Source organism: Schistocerca piceifrons, chromosome 1 (assembly GCF_021461385.2).
Source record: "Schistocerca piceifrons isolate TAMUIC-IGC-003096 chromosome 1, iqSchPice1.1, whole genome shotgun sequence".
Lineage (NCBI taxonomy): Eukaryota > Metazoa > Arthropoda > Insecta > Orthoptera > Acrididae > Schistocerca > Schistocerca piceifrons.
The window spans coordinates 978,513,183-978,531,811 of record NC_060138.1 but is presented as its reverse complement, the minus strand read 5'-3'; the positions used below and the strand labels follow the sequence as shown (position 1 = coordinate 978,531,811).

Below are 18,629 nucleotides of genomic sequence, written 5' to 3'. Positions count from 1 at the left end.
TCTTCGATATTATGAAACATATCTCTTCTGCCGTAAACTCGTTGCTTTCCACATTATGTGAGAAGGTAGTCTGGACCAATCCAAGAAGAACAATTTCCCAGTATATTTGGCCTCTGAAGTGCATAACTTAAGAGCTGTAAGTACTTCTTCTGTAGAAGAGATGTGTTTCCAGTAGAGAAGATGAACATGTGTTCATAGCTCATGCATTTTAAAACCCATGTTTATTATACTTTTTTATTTCGAATGATCGTTCCCTTCATACCCCTGAATATTGAACATTCCTCCTGGGGCATTCTGCAGATGTAGATGTAGATAACTGAAGCGAGATAATACCGCACAGTGCCCTTGTAGCGCAACACATGGCTTTCGGAGGACTGAAATTTGTCGCCGCACTGATGTAGGACACCTCTTGCAGGGAGGACATATCACAAAATAAAAAATGTTGTATTTCTTCTCGCAAGGTAAACAGCCGTTTCAAGTATATTTATTCGGAGAAAACATAAATGGGAAAATAGCGAGTATTTTATGTTGATTAGATTTAGAAACGCCTCGCCGTACTCATGCAGGTAAATCCGTACGAATTTCTATCTACGCGATATGTTGGAACAGGCCACCGGAACGCAAGCGGCCTACGGCCCTTGTGCGGCCCTTTTTGTGATTACGCAATGGGTGAAAGGGACGTAGGGGGGGGAGGGGGAGGTACGGAAAAGCGGTTGGCGGCAGAAGGGGGAGGGGGTGGTGCGCTGCGAACTGTTCATAACACTCTGTTTACAAGCGAAACAAGCGACTGCCGGGCCGGCTCCGGTACACAGTTGTTTTAAACACACAAACTGGCAGTTTAGTTACGCGGTTAAAGCAGAAAATGCGGCTCTTTTCCTCCTCGAATGTTCACACCGCACTGTTATTTCCAATCCATTTGAGATTTGCAGAACTGCTGGGTGTCAGACGAAGCACTGGAGGAGTGTTTCAGTGAATATAGCGTCTCTACGTATTTCAGGTCTGTGCGTTCCTGTGAAGAATGTTAATTACGGTTAGGTTCACTTCGACACGAAGTACCTGAAGCACCGTAATCATCGGTGTCTACATTCTGCCACAGAGCGTTATAATACGCAACAGATTTGTATGTGATACTAAAGCGAGAAAGGAGATAACTTTTACTTAGAACTATTCTAGGAGCAACAATCCGCCCCTTGATGTAAATCATGGGCAGAGAGTTTCTGCGTATACTTCACTGAAGAGCCAAAAAAACTGGTACACCTGACTAACATCGTGTAGGGGCCTCGCGAGCACGCAGAAGTGCCGCAACACGACGTGACATGCACTCGACTACCGTCTGAAGTAGTGCTGGAGGGAAGTGAAAATTTGGAAATTTGTGATATGTTCCAATGGGACCAAACTGCTTAGATCATCGATCCTAAGGCTTACACACTACTTAATCTAACTTAAACTAGCTTACGCTAGCTTAAACATCTATGCCAGAGGGAGGGCTCGAACCTCCGACGGGGAGGGCCACTGGAACCGTGGCAACGTGCTTCAGACCACGCGGCTATCGAGGGCGGCGGATGGAACTGATACCATGAATCCTACAGGGAAAAATCGTTAAAGGTACGAGGGAGTAGAGACCTCTTCTGAACAGCACTTTGCGAGGTATCCATGATCAATAATGTTCGTGCCTAGGGAGTCTGGTGGGCAGCGGAAGTGTTTAAACTCAGGAGCCACTCTGTAGTAGTTCTGTGTGGGGTGTCGCAGTGTCCTGCTGGAATTACCCAAGTCCGTCGGAATGCGCTATGGACATGAAAGGATGCAGGTGATCAGACAGGATGCTTACATACGTGTGACCTGTCAGACTCGTATCTAAACGTATCAGGGGTCTCATATCACTCCAGCTTCGCACGCCCCACATTATTACTGGCGCTCCGTATTCTGCCTGTTTACTTACCTTTTCATTTGAATACGCACGCCTATACCGATTTCTCTGACGCTTCAGTGTATATGGTACCTTAATATACACACTCATAAGTGTGTGTGAGCCTCAGCCTTCTCAGAAACACGTCAAAACCTTCATGATCTAACGTTTTCTGCAGGGTCATAATTAAGCGGAGTATATCTGTCAATAGGAAGAAGTCATTTTCATCCATTTGTCCACACTTCAACACCTAACCTGCTGCCCAGGGGAACATAAGCATTAATGACTGCTTTTGCCGCACATACTTAAAGGTACTAACCTACCTAAAACTTAATACCTGTAATTGCTATAGCTATTAGTTTGTAAATCACGTAAATACTCATGTTGTCGAGTACACTGTCCTCGGCCACCAATAGAAACATCTGCACTTCTTCTGTTCTGCTCGTTGCAAGTTTCCTCCTTACCTTTGGGGTAGTGTTATACTCACCCTACCCCCCTCCCCTTTTCAGTTAAAAGATTTTCGAATTCATTGAAATGTCTGTCTTGTTGGACATCGTCTGTTAAGATACCTTCGTGCGGGATACTCAACTGTTCTTTTCACGTTCAATCTGCATTCTCCGTAAAGAAGCAGTGTATCTAGTTTCTCCTGGTTTCTGAGAGCCCTTTGTTTTTTCAAACTTACAACTACATTTACTCAGTGTTTCTTTTATACCGGTGTAGCAGTAGTTCTTATCCGACGTGATTCCTTGTGTAGACGTCTTACTGCCTGTTCACAATTCTCAATATACCAAGGGTGATCTTTCCGTCTTTGTCATGGAATTTGATTTTGAGCAGTTTTGATGAACTTTTCTTGAGTTGTTCCCAGTTTTGTGTTTCTGTTTTGTCGAGTTCGTTTGCTAATAACAGGGGTATTTAAATGTAGTTTCACTCTGGTTAGGTAGTGGTCTGGTTCGGTAGTTCTCGAATAGTTAAAATTTCCTTGTGATATGGATACGAGATTGCGATATTCTTACTGGCAGATCGTCATGTTTATTATTTTGAGGTTTCTTTTTCTTAAAATGAATTGACATAATTTTGAGGTTGAAATTTCTACACAGATCTACAACGTTCAAATCTCCTGTATTTTCAGGCTCAACAACTGTGTTACGTACGTCATTCACCGCTCAACTGATGTCTCATATCCACAACAGATTTCTTTGCATCCCATTCCGTTGAGTTTGTGATCTGGTGAGAGAGGTTTGTACTTGGTGTTGTGCTTGTGGTCTCTGTTCGCACTCTACCAGTGGACGGTAGAAATCATTCACTTCAGTATAGAATGCAAGCTGCATGTACATTTCATTTTTAGTGTGTTGCTGTTGACCATGGTGAATGTCACGTTTGCTGAAGACTCCGACATGATATTACTGTACGGCGCAACTCGCTGCAATGGGACGGCTGCTTATCAGATGTACGCGGAACGTTTTCCGCATCACCAGACACCCGCACACTCCCTTTTTGCCATGGTGCACTAGGGGCTTCGGAGACAGGTACATTCACCACCAGTACGCCCTAGTTTGAAATGGCTGTACTCCATGAAGTGCAAGAGGACTTGACATCTAGTACGAGGAACATAGCAGGTAGACTGACAGTTGATCACAAAACTGTCCGGTTTGTTACGCTTGAGCAGTAGATACACCTGGCACCTCCAGAAGGCTGCCACATGATTTTACGTCAAAAGCCAACTTCTGCAAGTGGTTCTAGCACTGTTGTGTGGACGAATCCGACTTCTCACAGAGGAGTCTTTTCGCAGATGAAGGTAAGTTGCCAGCCGGGGTGGCCGAGCGGTTCTAGGCGCTACATTCTGGAACCGCGTGCCCGCTACGGTCGCAGGTTCGAATACTGCCTCGGTCATGTATGTGTGTGATGTCCTTAGGTTAGTTAGGTTTAATTAGTTCTAAGTTCTAGGGGACTGATGACCTCAGAAGTTAAGTCCCATCGTGCTCAGAGCCATTTGAACCATTTCTGAAGGCAAGTTCATCAGGCAAGGTGTTCTCAATTCCCACAACAGTCATGTGGGGGCTGATGAAAACTCAAATGCCGCCCGCCTTCAGGGTTTCAGAAGGGATATGGTATAATGACATTTTTGTCCTCGGGGAAAATGAAGAAGAATTAGAGGATCCGTTGAATGGAACGAACAGTCTAATGAGTACAGAATATGGATTGAGAGTAGATCGAAAAAAGACGAAAGTAACCACAAGTAGCATGAGTGAGAATACCGAGAAACTTTAGCATCAGAATTGGTGATTACGAAGTAGATGAAGTTGATGAATTCTGCTGCTTAGACAGCAACATAATCCATGACAGACGGAGGAAGAAGGATATAAAAAGCAGACTAACACTGGAAAAAGGGCATTCCTGGCCATGGGAAGTCAACTGGTATTAAAAACAGACGTGAATTTAAGGAAGAAATTTCTGAGAATGTACTTTTGGAGTACAGCATTTTACAGTAGTGTAGCAAGGACTATGGGGAAACCGGAACAGAAAAGAATGGAACAGTTGAGATGTGGTGCTGCAGACGAATGTTGAAAATAAGCCGGACTGAAAAGGTAAGGAATGAGGACGTTCTCTACAGAATCATGAAGGAAAGAAATATGTGGAAAACTTTGACAAGAGGAAATGACAGGACGATAGGACATCTGTTAAGATAGCTCTGAGCACTATGGGACTTAACTTCTGAGGTCATCAGTCCCCTAGAACTTAGAACTAATTAAACCTAACTAAGCTAAGGACATCACACACATCCATGCCCGAGGCAGGATTCGAACCTGCTACCGTAGCGGTCGCGCAGTTCCAGACTGTAGCGCCTAGAACCGCTCGGCCACTCCAGCCGGCCATCTGTTAAGACATCAGGGAATAACCTCCATGGTACTAGAGAGCTGCAGAGAGTAAAACTGTAGAAGAAGACAGAGATTGGAATACTTCCAGGATATAACTGAGGATTTAGGTCGCAAGTGCTGCTCTGAAATGAAAAGATTGGTACAAGAGAGGAATTCGTGGTGGACCGCATCAAACCAGTCAGAAGACTGATGAAAAAGGAACAGGATGGGTCTGAATTTTTGGGCAGCATTCCGAATGGATGTGTGATTGGGCCATACCTTCTTCCACGACATCTCATGGGTGCCGCATGCTTGTGACTCATTGAAGGCGTTTTGCATGGGCTCTTGGATTGCATACTGAATGGGCTGTTGGAAAAAGTGCCACTACATGTGCGTTGAAACATGTGGATTCAGAACGATGGTACACTACCTAATTTTTCACTTGCGGTCTTAGGTCATCTGGACCAACGATTTGCGCAACAGTGGATACGTCGTGGTGGCCCCATTTCTTAGCGTACACGTTCTCCCGACTTGAACTCTCTACACTACTATATGTCTGGGTCACACTAAATCCTTGTTTTACGAGACCCCTGTGGCATCCAAGGAAAGCCTGCTGGCGCCGGTTATGTCTCCGGAATACGGTGGAGAACCAGTGACTGGTGATCGTCTGTATCGGTGCATGGTACGGTGGTGCTGTATCTGTGTTGATGTCGGTGGTGATTACATCGAGCCCTATGTGTAAGTGGACCTAGACGATGAGCAACAGGACTCAGAGACCAACGAGTATTGTGATACTTTGCATGCAGCGAGGAAAAAAGGTTCGTTTCCAGACAAGAGCGCCTATGCTAAACCTTCTTAGTCACCACTACAAGTCCTCAAAATCTATAAAGGGAATTTAGTTACACCCTGTAATCAGATGACGCAGTCAAACACTCAGAAGAATTATCCATTAAATTTCAGGCATTCAGCCGCGCAAATAAAATTTCCTCTACTGATATTTCGGCCGCGTATCGTCCGGCCATCCTCAGAGCGAGTCACAAGACTGACGACAAGGTGCCAAGCGCGGCTTTATATGCCCCACCGCGGCGGTACTGTGCACGAGCCACAGATGCTGGTCGGTGGCAGAGACATAGGCTTCGATGGAAAACCTAAAAAACAGGTATGTGATGGGGAAGAAGATAGTAATTTCTTCAGATCTAGTGCGTTTTTGTCTTATGTGGGTGCTCCTTCTTCAAAGATACGCCGTATTCTTGAGAAACACTGTGTTAAGGTGATCTTCCGGTCCCCCACGAAGATTGCAGCTTTACTCGGCTCTGTGAAGGACGATTTACTGCTTCGTAAAGCGGGTGCGTATCAGATTCCTTGCGGAAATTGTGAGCAGTCATACATAGGTCAAACAACACGCACCGTTCATGAGAGGTGTGTGGAGCATCGAAGATACACCCGCTTATTACAACCAGACAACTCAGCTGTGACCGAACATTGTATTGATACAGGTCATTCCATGAATTACAGTGATGTGAAGATTTTAACATCCACCTCTTCTTTTTGGGAATCTGTATTCAAGGAAGCTATAGAAATACCATTAGCCAACAGTTTAATAAACAGAGAGAATGGTTTTAATTTGGACAAAGTATGGAGTCCGGCTCTTGGAGTAATTAAACTGCAGGGAAGTCGTCATCATGTCACCGCCGCCGATCATACATCGATAAGCGAATCGGCTGTCTGTACGCCTTCGCCACAGGCGGCGCACGTGTAAGCGTATGTCTCTGCCACCGACCAGCATCTGTGACTCGCATGCGCAGTACCGCCGCGGTGGAGCATGTAAGGCCGCGCTTGGCACCTTGTCGTCGTCCCCCACCCTGAAATACCTTGGCCTCACCCTCGACCGACACCTCACCTGGACCCCTCATCTCCAGACCGTCCAGCAGAAAGCCCATTCCCGCCTCCGCCTTCTGAAACTCCTGTCTGGCCAGACATGGGGATTGCATCCTTCTGCCATCTTCCACACCTACAAATCCCTCAACCGTCCTATCCTCTGCTATGCCAGCGTTGCCTGGATCTCCACCCACACTCGCTTTTACAAGGCCCTCCAAATCCTTGAACGCCATGCGCTCCATCTTGCCTTCCGTATCCGCCTTCCTTCCCCCACACGGCTCCTGTATGACCTGATCCCCTTCTCCCACCTCCTCCTGTTCCTCCAACATCTCCACATCCTTTACATTGTCCGCAGGCTTGATCCCCCCCACCCTCTGGTTTCCTCCTTCCTCTCCACCCCCCACCCATTGCCGCGCCTCTATCGCTGTATCCCTCCCTCTCTCCACCTCCACACCATCCATCTCCTTCATCAGGGCAATTTCCAATGCCTCCCCCTCCTCGAATCGAACTTCGCCATGACATCTACCCTTCCTTCCAACTATAACCTGGCCTTGTTCCCCCCCCCTCCCCAGGTCCCCCTTTTTCCTCTTCCCTCCTTCTTCCAGAGCGGATTTTCCTCCTTCCCCCCCTCCCCTGAGGCCCTGCACCCCATACTTGCCTCTTTCCTTCCCACATCCCTCCCTACCTGGCCCTCCTCAGCGCGCCCCCCTCTCATCTCCCCCATCTCTTTCCTCTCCCTCCCTTCTTCCGGCCTCCCTCATCTCCTTGCACCTGGCAGATCCTCTGTTTTGATCATCGTCAGTGTGCCAGATCAGTGTTGTGTTTAGTGCTGTTTCTCCTGTGCGTCAAGAGGTGTGATTTTAATTGTGCACTGCCATGAGGGTCGCTGTCAGTGTTTGTTATGTGCTACGCCATCCGTCGATACCTTTTATGCTTCAGTCATACTGTGCCTTGTGTTCTTTTAATTGTCGCAGTGTGTGGCTTTTTGTGTGTGCTACTTTTAAACAGTTTTTTATTTCCATTTTACAGTCACCCCGTTTCTTGTCTATTGCCTTCCATGATGTTCCCCCTTTTTTATATCTATGTTCACCATATTCTCTCCTTTGTTATTTTTAAATGTCTTCTATTGTTTGTTCTATGTCTTTCGGCTGAAGAGCAGCGCATATGCTGCTGCCAGCCCGCGCCGATGGGGAATTGAATTACAATAAAGAAAAAAAAAACTCTTGTCGTCAGTCTTGTGACTCGCTCTGAGGATGGCCGGACGATACGCAGCCGAAATACCAATAGAGGAAATTTTATTTGCGCGGCTGCATTCCCGAAATTTAATGGATTATTGCTTACGCTGCGAGAAGTTAAAAATGCACACCCAGAAGAATTATTTGAAACCCCATACATCGGCGGGTAAGTCAATTTCTATGAGACGAATAAAGCTGAACGTAGGAAGAATAATCCTGTCGCATAGAAGTGAGAAGGCGCGGAAGCAGAGCAGTGGGGTACCTTGGAGTCCATGCCGCCGGTGCCGACGCTGGACTTCTTGCCGAAGCGGATGGTCTCCTCGAGGTCGGGCGTGTACGTGGAGATGAGGCGGGCGCCCTCCTGGCCCGGCGGCGCCGTGTACATGCCGTCCACGTCCGACATCAGGATCAGCAGGTCCGCCTGCACCTCGGCCGCCAACATCGCCGCCAGGCTGTCGTTGTCCTTGATGCTGATCACCTGCAACATACGCCGCGGCCTCGCCTCACTACTTCACAACCGTCTGCGCCTTTTCCGCCTCTAACATCTGGGATATGTGTAGGCAATTTCGTGCTAAGTGCCTGCTACGCGCCCTTTTCAAAATGCACAACTTAGTGTAAATAGCAAAACCTAATAGAGAGAGTCGACTATCTGTGGCTGCAACCTGGGTGGCGTACTCAGAGTGATTATCCTAAGCTCTGACGTCGACAAGTGTATCACTTTCATAATTTTCTGATATTAATGAAATCTAATGTACATAATCTAAAAGTAACACTAGCAGTTCGTAAGCCCATTCTATCTAACACACATGCTTAAAGCTTTGAAAACAAATTTTCTACAGTTGAAAAAAGGTAGAGAAGAGCAAAGCGGTACAGTACGTGAGATGGTCTTCCACATTATAAATTGTACCATCAAAACTTTTTCAGCTATAGCAAAAAATACAGTAATTTATTTGGTTTGACAGACAATCATTTTAATTTGTAATACATTAGCAAAACATTTGAGTTCTTCATATGTGTTTATAATCTAAACTATTAGGCTACTTTTGGAATTACGCTAAACGCGTTCAACATTTCCATTCCGACTTGCAACTAAATACATCAGTCTAATCTAAAAGCCTAGATATTACAGTTACGAACAACTTAAATGGGAAGGAACACATAGAAAATGTTGTGGGGAAGGCTAACCAAAGATTGCGTTTTATTGGCAGGACACTTAGAAAATGTAACAGACCTACTAAGGAGACTGTCTACACTACACTTATCCGTCCTCTTTTAGAACACTGCTGCGCGGTGTGGGATCCTTACCAGATAGGACTGACGGAGAACATCGAAAAAGTTCAAAGAAAGGCAGCACGTTTTGCATTATCGCGAAAGATGGGAGAGAGTGTCACAGAAATCATACAGAATTTGGGCTGGACATCATTAAAAGACCTACATAGGGAGAAACGATCACCACGATAAAATAAGGGAAATCAGAGGTGGTATGGAAAGATATAGGTGTTAATTCTTTCAGCGCGCTATACGAGATTGGAATAATAGAGAATTGTGAAGGACGTTCGATGAACCCTCTGTAAGGCACTTAAATGTGATTTGCAGAGTATCCATGTAGATGTAGATGTAGAACCAGCTTGAAGACTTAGCATCACTTTTGTTTCTTCGAGTTTTAGTTTTGTTAGATCCACTTTCGTTTTTCTCAGATTCTTTGTCATGGAGCATCCTTTTGTAAGGACGACAAGTGATCTCTACAACAGATGACGTTAATCCACCCCCTATTCTAGAGTTTGGATAGGGGATGTTGCTTGTGGTGTACTGACAGGCTCCTACTACAGATATGTTTTGTGGAAGTTGGATTCAGGAGTGCACAATTTACATTTGTTTGTCTTGATTTTCAGTGGGAGTTACTGACTTGGCTGCTCACTCATTTCTTCTTCCTCTTTTCTAGCCTGTGATTATGGATTGGATTCAGTCGCCTCGAAGTCTGGATTCAGTGGCCAGGTTCCAGTTTGGCTGTAGCCTGTGAGTGGTACGTGGGGGCTGGCAAAGAATGATCTCTAGCTGCCGTTTCACCATGCAGGACATGGCGTAGAGAGGCAACAGAAAGAGTCCCAAGCAATTAAATCGCTACATCCGAATGGAAACAGAATTCGTTTTAGTGAGAATACTCTACGGCACTGGTTCCTTATTTAGCTTTCATTCTTGGAAATATTTTGCTCAGCGCGAAGTTCCAAACGACTGTAAAAAAGCGCAGGTGACTCCTGTACATCAGAAGAGTGAAAGAACGGAGCCTCAGACCTATATCCTTAACACCAATTTGCTCCAGAATTCTTGAACGCATTCTGAGTTCCATTATAGTAAGTTTCCTTGAGACGGAAAAGTTTATGTCCAAAGATTAGCGTGGGTTTAGAAAGCATCGCTCGTGCGAAACTCAGCTTGCCCTTTTCTCATATGATATCTTGCGAACTACGAATGAAGGGCAACAAGCAGATTAAATATCCAAAAATTTTCGGAAAGCTTTCGACACGGTACCCCACTGCAGCCGTTGACGAATGTCCGAACATACGCATTATGCTCCCAGGTATGTGAGTTTCTCGGAGACTTCTTATGTAATGTAACCCAATTCGTTGTCCTCGGCGGTGAGTGTTCGTTAGAAACAAGGGTTCTGTCAGTAGTGCCCCAGGAAGTGTGGCAGGATCGTCCCATTCACTATATACATAAATTATCCGACGGACATGGTGAGCAGCAATCAGCAGGTGTTTGCTGATGACGCTCTTCTGTACAAGAAGGTGTCATCGTTGAGTGACTGTTGAAGGATGCAAGGTGACGTACAAAATTCTAGTTGGTGTGATGAATGGCAGCTTGCTCTAATCGTAGAAAAGTGTTACGCTGACGCTTTCGACATGGGTCCGAGTCTCACTCGGGCACTTGCCTACAACCATAGTCTTCATACCTCGTGAATTCTTCGTCATCCAATGATATAATTTTTCAGTACATTCAGTGGCGTATGTAGATACTGTCTGCAAAATTTTAGGCTAATAGAGTCAATGCAAAAATGATAATAAATTAAAACACCAAGCTTGTGAGACTCGACTCCGTCTCGAAAACATTAATGCAGATGAATAGGAAAATGATGTTGTAATGTTCGAATACAGCATTAGTGCTGTGCTGCTTGGCACAATCACGTAGATTAAATATCTAGGTGTAACGCTGCAAATCAATACGAAATTGGGCGAGTATGTAAGTAAGCATGCTAGTAGGGAAGGCAAATTCAGTTTACTGGGAGAAAGTGCAACTCGTCTATAAAGGATATCGCGAATAGAACACTAGTTCGACCAATTTTTGAATGTTACTCGAGCGTTTCTGATCCCACCAGGTGCGATTAAAGGAAAATGTCGAGACAATCAGAGACGTGCTGCTAGAATTGTTACCCTTAGGTACGATCAACAAGCGACTGTTAAGGAGATGCTTCGTGAAGTCAAATGGGAATGGCTGGAGGGAAGACGACGTTCTTTTCGCGAAACACATTTAGAAAATTTAGAGAAACGGTATTTGAAGATGACTGCAGAACGATTGTTCCCCGGCGAAGTGGGCTTCGCGTAAGGATCAGGAACATAAGTGAAATTAGAGGTCGCACAGAGACATGTAGACAGCTGTTTTTCACTCTCTCCATCTGCTAGTGGAACAAGAAAGGAAGTCACTAGTAGTGGTACAAGGTACCATCCGCCATGCAGCATTAAGTGGCTCGCGGATTATGTTTGTAGACGTACATAAAAGGTTATTTAAAATTTTTCTGAGCTGTATTATCACTGAATAAGTATTGTTATTTGCTACATACATTATAAATAAACTTTGCGCATCTGTAAGCGTATAGTTATCTTACTTCTCAAACAAATATTTACTTCCTCCGTACGGAAAATACATCTACATCTACATCTACGTGATTACTCTGCTACTGACAATAAAGTGCCTGGCAGAGGGTTCAATGAACCACCTTCAAGCTGTCTCTCTACCGTTCCACTCTCGAACGGCATGCAGGAAAAACGAGCACTTAAATTTTTCTGTGCGAGCCCTGATTTCTCTTATCTTATCGTGATGATAATTTCTCACTATGTAGGTGGGTGCCAACAGAATGTTTTTGCAATTGGAGGAGAGAACTGGTGACTGAAATTTCATGAGAACATCCCGTCGCAACGAAAAACGCCTTTGTTTTAATGATTGCCACTCCAATTCACGTATCATGTCTGTGACAGTATCTCCCCTATTTCGCGATAATACAAAACGAGCTGCCCTTCTTTGTACTTTTTCGATGTCATCTGTCAGTCCCACCCGAAGCAGATCCCACACCGCAGAGAAATACTCCAGAATAGGGCGGACAAGCGTGGTTTAAGCAGTCTCTTCAGTAGATCTATTGCACCTTCTAAGTTCTCTGCCAGTGAATCGCAGTCTTTGGTTTGCTCTACCCACAATATTATCTGTGTGATCGTTCCAATTTAGGTTATTTGTAATTGTAATCCCTAAGTATTTAACTGAATTTACAGCCTTCAGATTTGTGTGACTTATCGCATAATCGAAATTTAGCTGATTTCTTTTAGTACTCATGTGAATAACTTCACACTTTTATTTATTTAGGGTCAATTGCCACTTTTCGCACCATACAGATATCTTATCTAAATCATATTGCAAGTCCAGAATGAGATTTTCACTCTGGCAGATTAAAACTGTGTGCCGGACCGAGACTCGAATTCGGGACCTTGGCCTTTCGCGGGCAAGTGCTCTACCAACTGAGCTACCCAAGCACGACTCACGCCCCGTCCTCACAACTTTACTTCCGCCAGTACCTCGTCTCCTACCTTCCAAACTTTACAGAAGCTCTCCTGCGAACCATGCAGGACTAGCACTCCTGAAAGAAAGAATATTGGGGAGACATGGCTTAGCCTCAGCCTAGGGGATGTTTCCAGAATGAGATTTTCACTCTGCATCGGAGCGTGCGCTGATATGAAACTTCCTGGCAGATTAAAACTGTGTGCCAGACCGAGACTTGAACTCGGGACCTTTGCCTTTCGCGGGCCAGTGCTCTACCAACTGAGGTCCCGAGTTCGAGTCTCGGTCCGGCACACAGTTTTAATCTGCCAGGAAGTTTCATATTGCAAGTCGTTTTGATCATCTGATGACCTTACAAGACAGTAAATGACAGCATCATCTGCAAACAATCTAAGACGGCTACTCAGATTGTCTCCTATGTCGTTAATATAGGTCAGGAACAATAGAAGGCCTGTAACACTTCCTTGGGGAACGCCGGATATTACTTCTGTTTTACTCGATGACTTTCCGTCTATTACTACGAACTGTGACCTTCCTGATAGGAAATCACGAATCCAGTTGCACAACTGAATCCATTTCACGCCAAAATTTTCAGTGGAGTGTCGAAGTGGTCACGTAAAACTAGATGCAACCTAACATACATTCTGTCCAACATGCAGCATTAGCAGACTGATAGTTTGCCTAGTATGTTAGGGATGTAATTTAGAAGGTGACAGGACTTGAAATACTCAGCTTTAAAATGCTGCGGTTTATTAATGTGTAGAAGTAGGGATGAACATGTCATCGACACGTGGTGTCAAGGTTTCGTGTTGGTTGTGGAACTTTGATTTTATACCGGTACAGTGCCGAGAGCTGTTCGGAAGTTTGGGATTAAGGCTGATACTGAATTTTGACAGTAGTCGCGTGGATGACAGGTGGTGTGTTCGTTGCCTTCTCGTCGCAGAGTGCGCTCGTGCAACAGTGGCTTTTGGGTCGAAGTAGAGAGGGGGGGGGGGGCAGGAGTTGCACCTGAGGCTGGGGCGATCGATCACGCCAGGTGTTGGCGCCCCATGGAGTGATTAATAGCCAGCCGCCGGCGTTCGTGACGTCTGACGGCGCCCAGTTATCAAAAGACGCGGCGCGCCGGCACGCCGAGCAGGGAGCCGCGCGGCGCGGTGTGTACGGCTCTCTCCTTGGAGCCACCGTCCCCGAGCTGAAGCTGCCGCATTACTCTCTGCCACCCTCCGTGCAACGGCTGAGTTCCTTCGCCCCTCTCTAGCGACCGTTTCTCCCCCTAAAACTAGGTGGCCTTCACCTATAATCCGATTAAAATTACTTCATCCGTTATAGCTGGTCTCGCATCAAAGCGCTCAACGTCCAGGTCGAAACGTTCGCCGTTGCCAAACTGCCACAACAATTAGTTCACTTCCAATTCTTCGTCCGGATTGCTTTCTTCATGTGTTTTGATCTCGAATCCTGGGTCTGACCCTTTTATTTCTTCTTTCATCACACACACACACGCACACAGACACCCGCACACACACACACGCACACACACACACACATGATGCTAATGAAATGCACATGTTTCGCACGTAGCATTAATCAAACACTACTGGATCCTTCCACCCAAGGCGCAATTCAGTGTCGTTAATACAGTAATTATAATCACAGAGATCTTCTTACATTAGATAAGCATCGCACGACATTGCGTGAAGCTGGAGTTTTGAAGGCCGTCAATAAATCGTTGCTACTGGGACAGTAGAGTCGTAAATATAACTAATTTTTGCAGTGTAATGGCATAGCGAAGTGGCTAGTGTATAAACCTGACGTGTAGAAGGTTAAGTTTCGAATCTCGTCAAATGCAGTAAATCTTTTTATTTTTCTAAATCTAATCAAAAGACTTTATCATTTTTATTCAATTAATTGATTCAAATGTATTTTTTATTTCTAATACTTTGCTGCGTCACTTTCACCATTGAATTGACTTTTTTAATTGCTCTTATTGTTCTTCCCATAATTCTTTTTCTGGTTGGGATGTGTTTGTGTCGCCTATAGCCTTCATCCAAGTGCCAACCAGGACTCCTCATCGGTTGGTAACGCGGCATTCCCTGTAGCCAGTGTGAGGATAGTTTCAAGTAACCAATGACAGCGATAACTGACAGTTTGCTTTTACCGGTCAAACTGAAATTGTGCTGCGGAAGATGGCTATGCAGACAAACCTATGAAATCCGTATCCACCATAGTGCAATAATTCGAACCATCGTTAGGTTTCTTTTTTTTCTTTTTTAGACGTATGTTCCTTAGTTCTTGTCCTTTACAAGCAGGATACCATTTTGTCAAATGAAAATAGCCTATCACACGACAGTGGCATCTATTAAACTGCATGCATGTATCCACTAACCGCGCAGCGGTTTGTGAAAGTGTGTAAAGGGTTGTCTCTAGTTGTGGATATTGCGTTCACAGTGCAATTTCAAAATTCACTTCATTGCAGTAACGTGTGGATGAATTATGGACGTAATCACACAAATGGTTGAGCGTTCACAACTCAACATCACACTCTTTATTTGTATTATGGATTTTACTTCAGTAATACGACACTTTTAGGTGTACGAACAAGTATGGCTAACGAACGGAACACGTTAAGATCGCAATTTTTCTTTCCTATCGCAAGGAGCATCTGTAAGTTTAAACTATTTGCTGGTTCCCTGTATGCCTCGCAGGCTGCTAGGCGGGTTGTTGTTGTGGTCTTCAGTCCTGAGACTGGTTTGATGCAGCTCTCCATGCTACTCTATCTTGTGCAAGCTTCTTCATCTTCCAGTACCTACTGCAACCTACATCCTTCTGAATTTGCTTAGTGTATTCATCTCTTGGTCTCCCTCTACGATTTTTACCCTCCACGCTGCCCTCCAATACTAAACTGGTGATCCCTTGATGCCTCAGAACGTGTCCTACCAACCGATCCCTTCTTCTAGTCAAGTTGTGCCACAAACTTCTCATCTCCCCAATCCTATTCAATAGTTCCTCATTAGTTATGTGATCTACCCATCTAATCTTCAGCATTCTTCTATAACACCACATTTCGAAAGCTTCTATTCTCTTCTTGTCCAAACTATTTATCGTCCATGTTTCACTTCCATACATGGCTACACTCCATACAAATACTTTCAGAAACGACTTCCTGACACTTAAATCTATACTCGGGTATAAAGTTTAAACTCGTGTTGAATGTTTCATTACTGGGTGTTCTGTGATGTCCTTAGGTTAGTTAGGTTTAAGTAGTTCTAGGGGACTGATGACCATAGATGTTAAGTCCCATAGTGCTCAGAGCCATTTGAACCATTTGAATGTTTCATCGTTCTATGTCCTCCTCTAAAAATAAATTTTAGTAACAAAGCCGGCCGCGTTGGCCGTACGGTTCTAGGCGCTTCAGTCCGGAACCGCGGGACTGCTACGGTCGCAGGTTCGAATCCTGCCTCGGGCATAGATGTGTGTGATGTCATTAGGTTGGTTAGTGTTAAGTAGTTCTAAGTTCTAGGGGACTGATGACCTAAGACGTTAAGTCCCATAGTGCTCAGAGCCATCTGAACCATTTAGTAACAAACCTTCGGCTGTGGTTAAGTCGAACTCTCGATATATCCGTTCTCCCAAGAACTTGAGGATCTGTAGTACTTGGGAACCGGGAAAAACATGACGAAATTCTTAGTTTATAGGTGAGGAACTCACGGTGTGCGCAATTCCTGTAGCACGTGTTCGAGTCTCGTTCCGGCAAATAGTTTTAACTTGCCTTTAACGCGTCTGAGCGTGTAGTTATCATGATGAAATGTTGGTGGGATGAGTGGAGGTCCGTACTTACACTGAGAGATTTGTAGTTATCGAGGACCTTGGTTACATCAGTTGTAAGGTCTAATATTTTGCGTCGCATATACCTGTAATACATACGGTAACTTTAAAAACAAACTTTCACACGGGATGTATAATGTACCCCAAAAATGATAAGCTATTTGTAAATATCAACCACCTTTTTATAACACCCAGCGAGTTGGTGTTTAGTAAATCACATTTCTCGTGATCTGACAGTGACCTATTCAAGGTGTTCGTCTGAAGTGAATCAGGAAATCCACGAAAAATCGAAACGAAACATCACCCCAAGTGAATTCAGATCTGTTAAAACAGTGCAGTCTCGCTCGGTTGTTCAGTATCGGCTGCCTGGGAGGTAAAAAGAATAATGTTACGTATAGCAAGGGCAACACAGTAGTCAGAGAAGATCACAACTAAGGGACATTGTGAAATGACTAACGGCAATGTCGATTGTTACTTTGGATGACAGACTGATAGTGAAGAAATTTCTCTCAACCTAAAAGTTTCATATTTGGACCCACTGAACTTATAAATAACAAACCAAAGAAATTTGAACTGTTAGAGGCGGAGTCCAGCCAAAATTATTTTGTTAGCTTTGCATCTGCATGGATATTGGTGAGAAGTGCTAACTACAGATTATTGGTACAACAAAACAGGGGATCTTGGGATGCCCACAGCCACTGATGTGCATGTATTGGTAACCATCATTAATGTAGGAGTGCCTCAAATCATTTAGTTCTTGGTAATCGGGAATTAGAGACAGTGGGGTAGCATTTCTGCAGACAATGTTTTTGATGACAAATAACGAGGTAGTCTCCATCCCCCGGCGGCCTTCTGTTTTCAGCTCACTTTTTGTTCTTGTGCGACATGTGTTGCGTTCTACAGGTATCCATTATGTGTTGACGTGCCATCGTTGCACTGGAATGGAATTAGGTGGCCAGCCTGCGACCGAGTTGTCCATTGTGTTGTGACACATTGTCTTTCCGAATGGCCACGTCCTGGAAACGAGATATCCAGCCTATCTCGTTGTTCTCCTCCGCTGGTCTTTCGCTGCTTCTGAGCCGACTGCGCCGCAACGTATCATGACACGCATTTTGGAGAGCCTCCTTTTAGTTCTGATTTTATGCGATATACGAACATGTGCATGCTGTCACTCATTTTCTAAATTCGCCTTTGAGATTCACCACTAGACGTTTACTGTAGACGATAAATGAAAAAAACCTTAATCATTTAAGGATTATATGTTTCATTAGGGAACACATATTATTCAGAGACATTCAGTAACCTATGATTTAAGTCATAACTAGTTGTGATGAAGTTATTATCCTAGTGTAGAGGATCATTTGGTGATGACTAAAAGATCTGAAGACAGTCGCATAGGCTGAAACCATTCATCTTGTAAGTGACACTTCGCTCCTTAACTTGTGATACCTCCTAAGTGCAACTATCCAACTTTTCAGGGGGAGAAAAAACCTTATAAATATCTTTTTAAGGACCTAAATTGAAACTGAGTGATGTTTTTTACAAACTGAGAGATATTAAGAAGTAAAATTATAATTAGTACGGTAGGTCTGATACTATTTATTTGTAATACTTTTTGTTTTGAACAAGAATCTGTCTAATATACAGATTTACAAGGTACGAGTTCGAAATAGAATTTACTGCAGAAATTTTCATTTGTGACTTATGAGGTATCATTAGAACGATGCATGCCGTTTTTCTGTAGTTTTTGATACTAGTAACACAAAATAATAATAGAGATGTGATTGACGAGGTATCACATTTTAAGGTGTGGCTTGTAACTATTACCCCTAACAAACTAATAGTACTCAGTAGCTTCCACTTTGTTTAGTTAATTTTTTTTAGTTTTTTATTTCACCATCGTTTATTTGCTTCAATATCCATCCCTCCAGTCGTATGGGGACAGTCAGTACGCTAAATACTCGTAAACCTACGAGAAATAAATATGTGGGAAAATTTGTAACGGCAAAGTAAACTATTTGTGTGTGAAGAATTCAGTAGCTTAGCCAGCAGACTGGACGCACAGTAAGGATTTGTTTAGCAGTCACGTTCGTAACGGAGGTGGTGCTCGTTCTC

The 18,629-nt window shown here is 44.2% G+C and overlaps 1 protein-coding gene across 1 annotated transcript in view; it reads right to left on the bottom strand.

Annotated features, from left to right (window-relative positions):
* Positions 1-18,629, bottom strand: part of LOC124794936 (delta-1-pyrroline-5-carboxylate synthase) — a 205,032-nt gene that overhangs the window by 103,225 nt on the left and 83,178 nt on the right. The window contains exon 6 of the mRNA XM_047258653.1: positions 8,137-8,352. Within this exon, the coding sequence (XP_047114609.1) occupies positions 8,137-8,352 (216 nt within the window). The remainder of the gene's footprint in view (positions 1-8,136; positions 8,353-18,629) is intronic.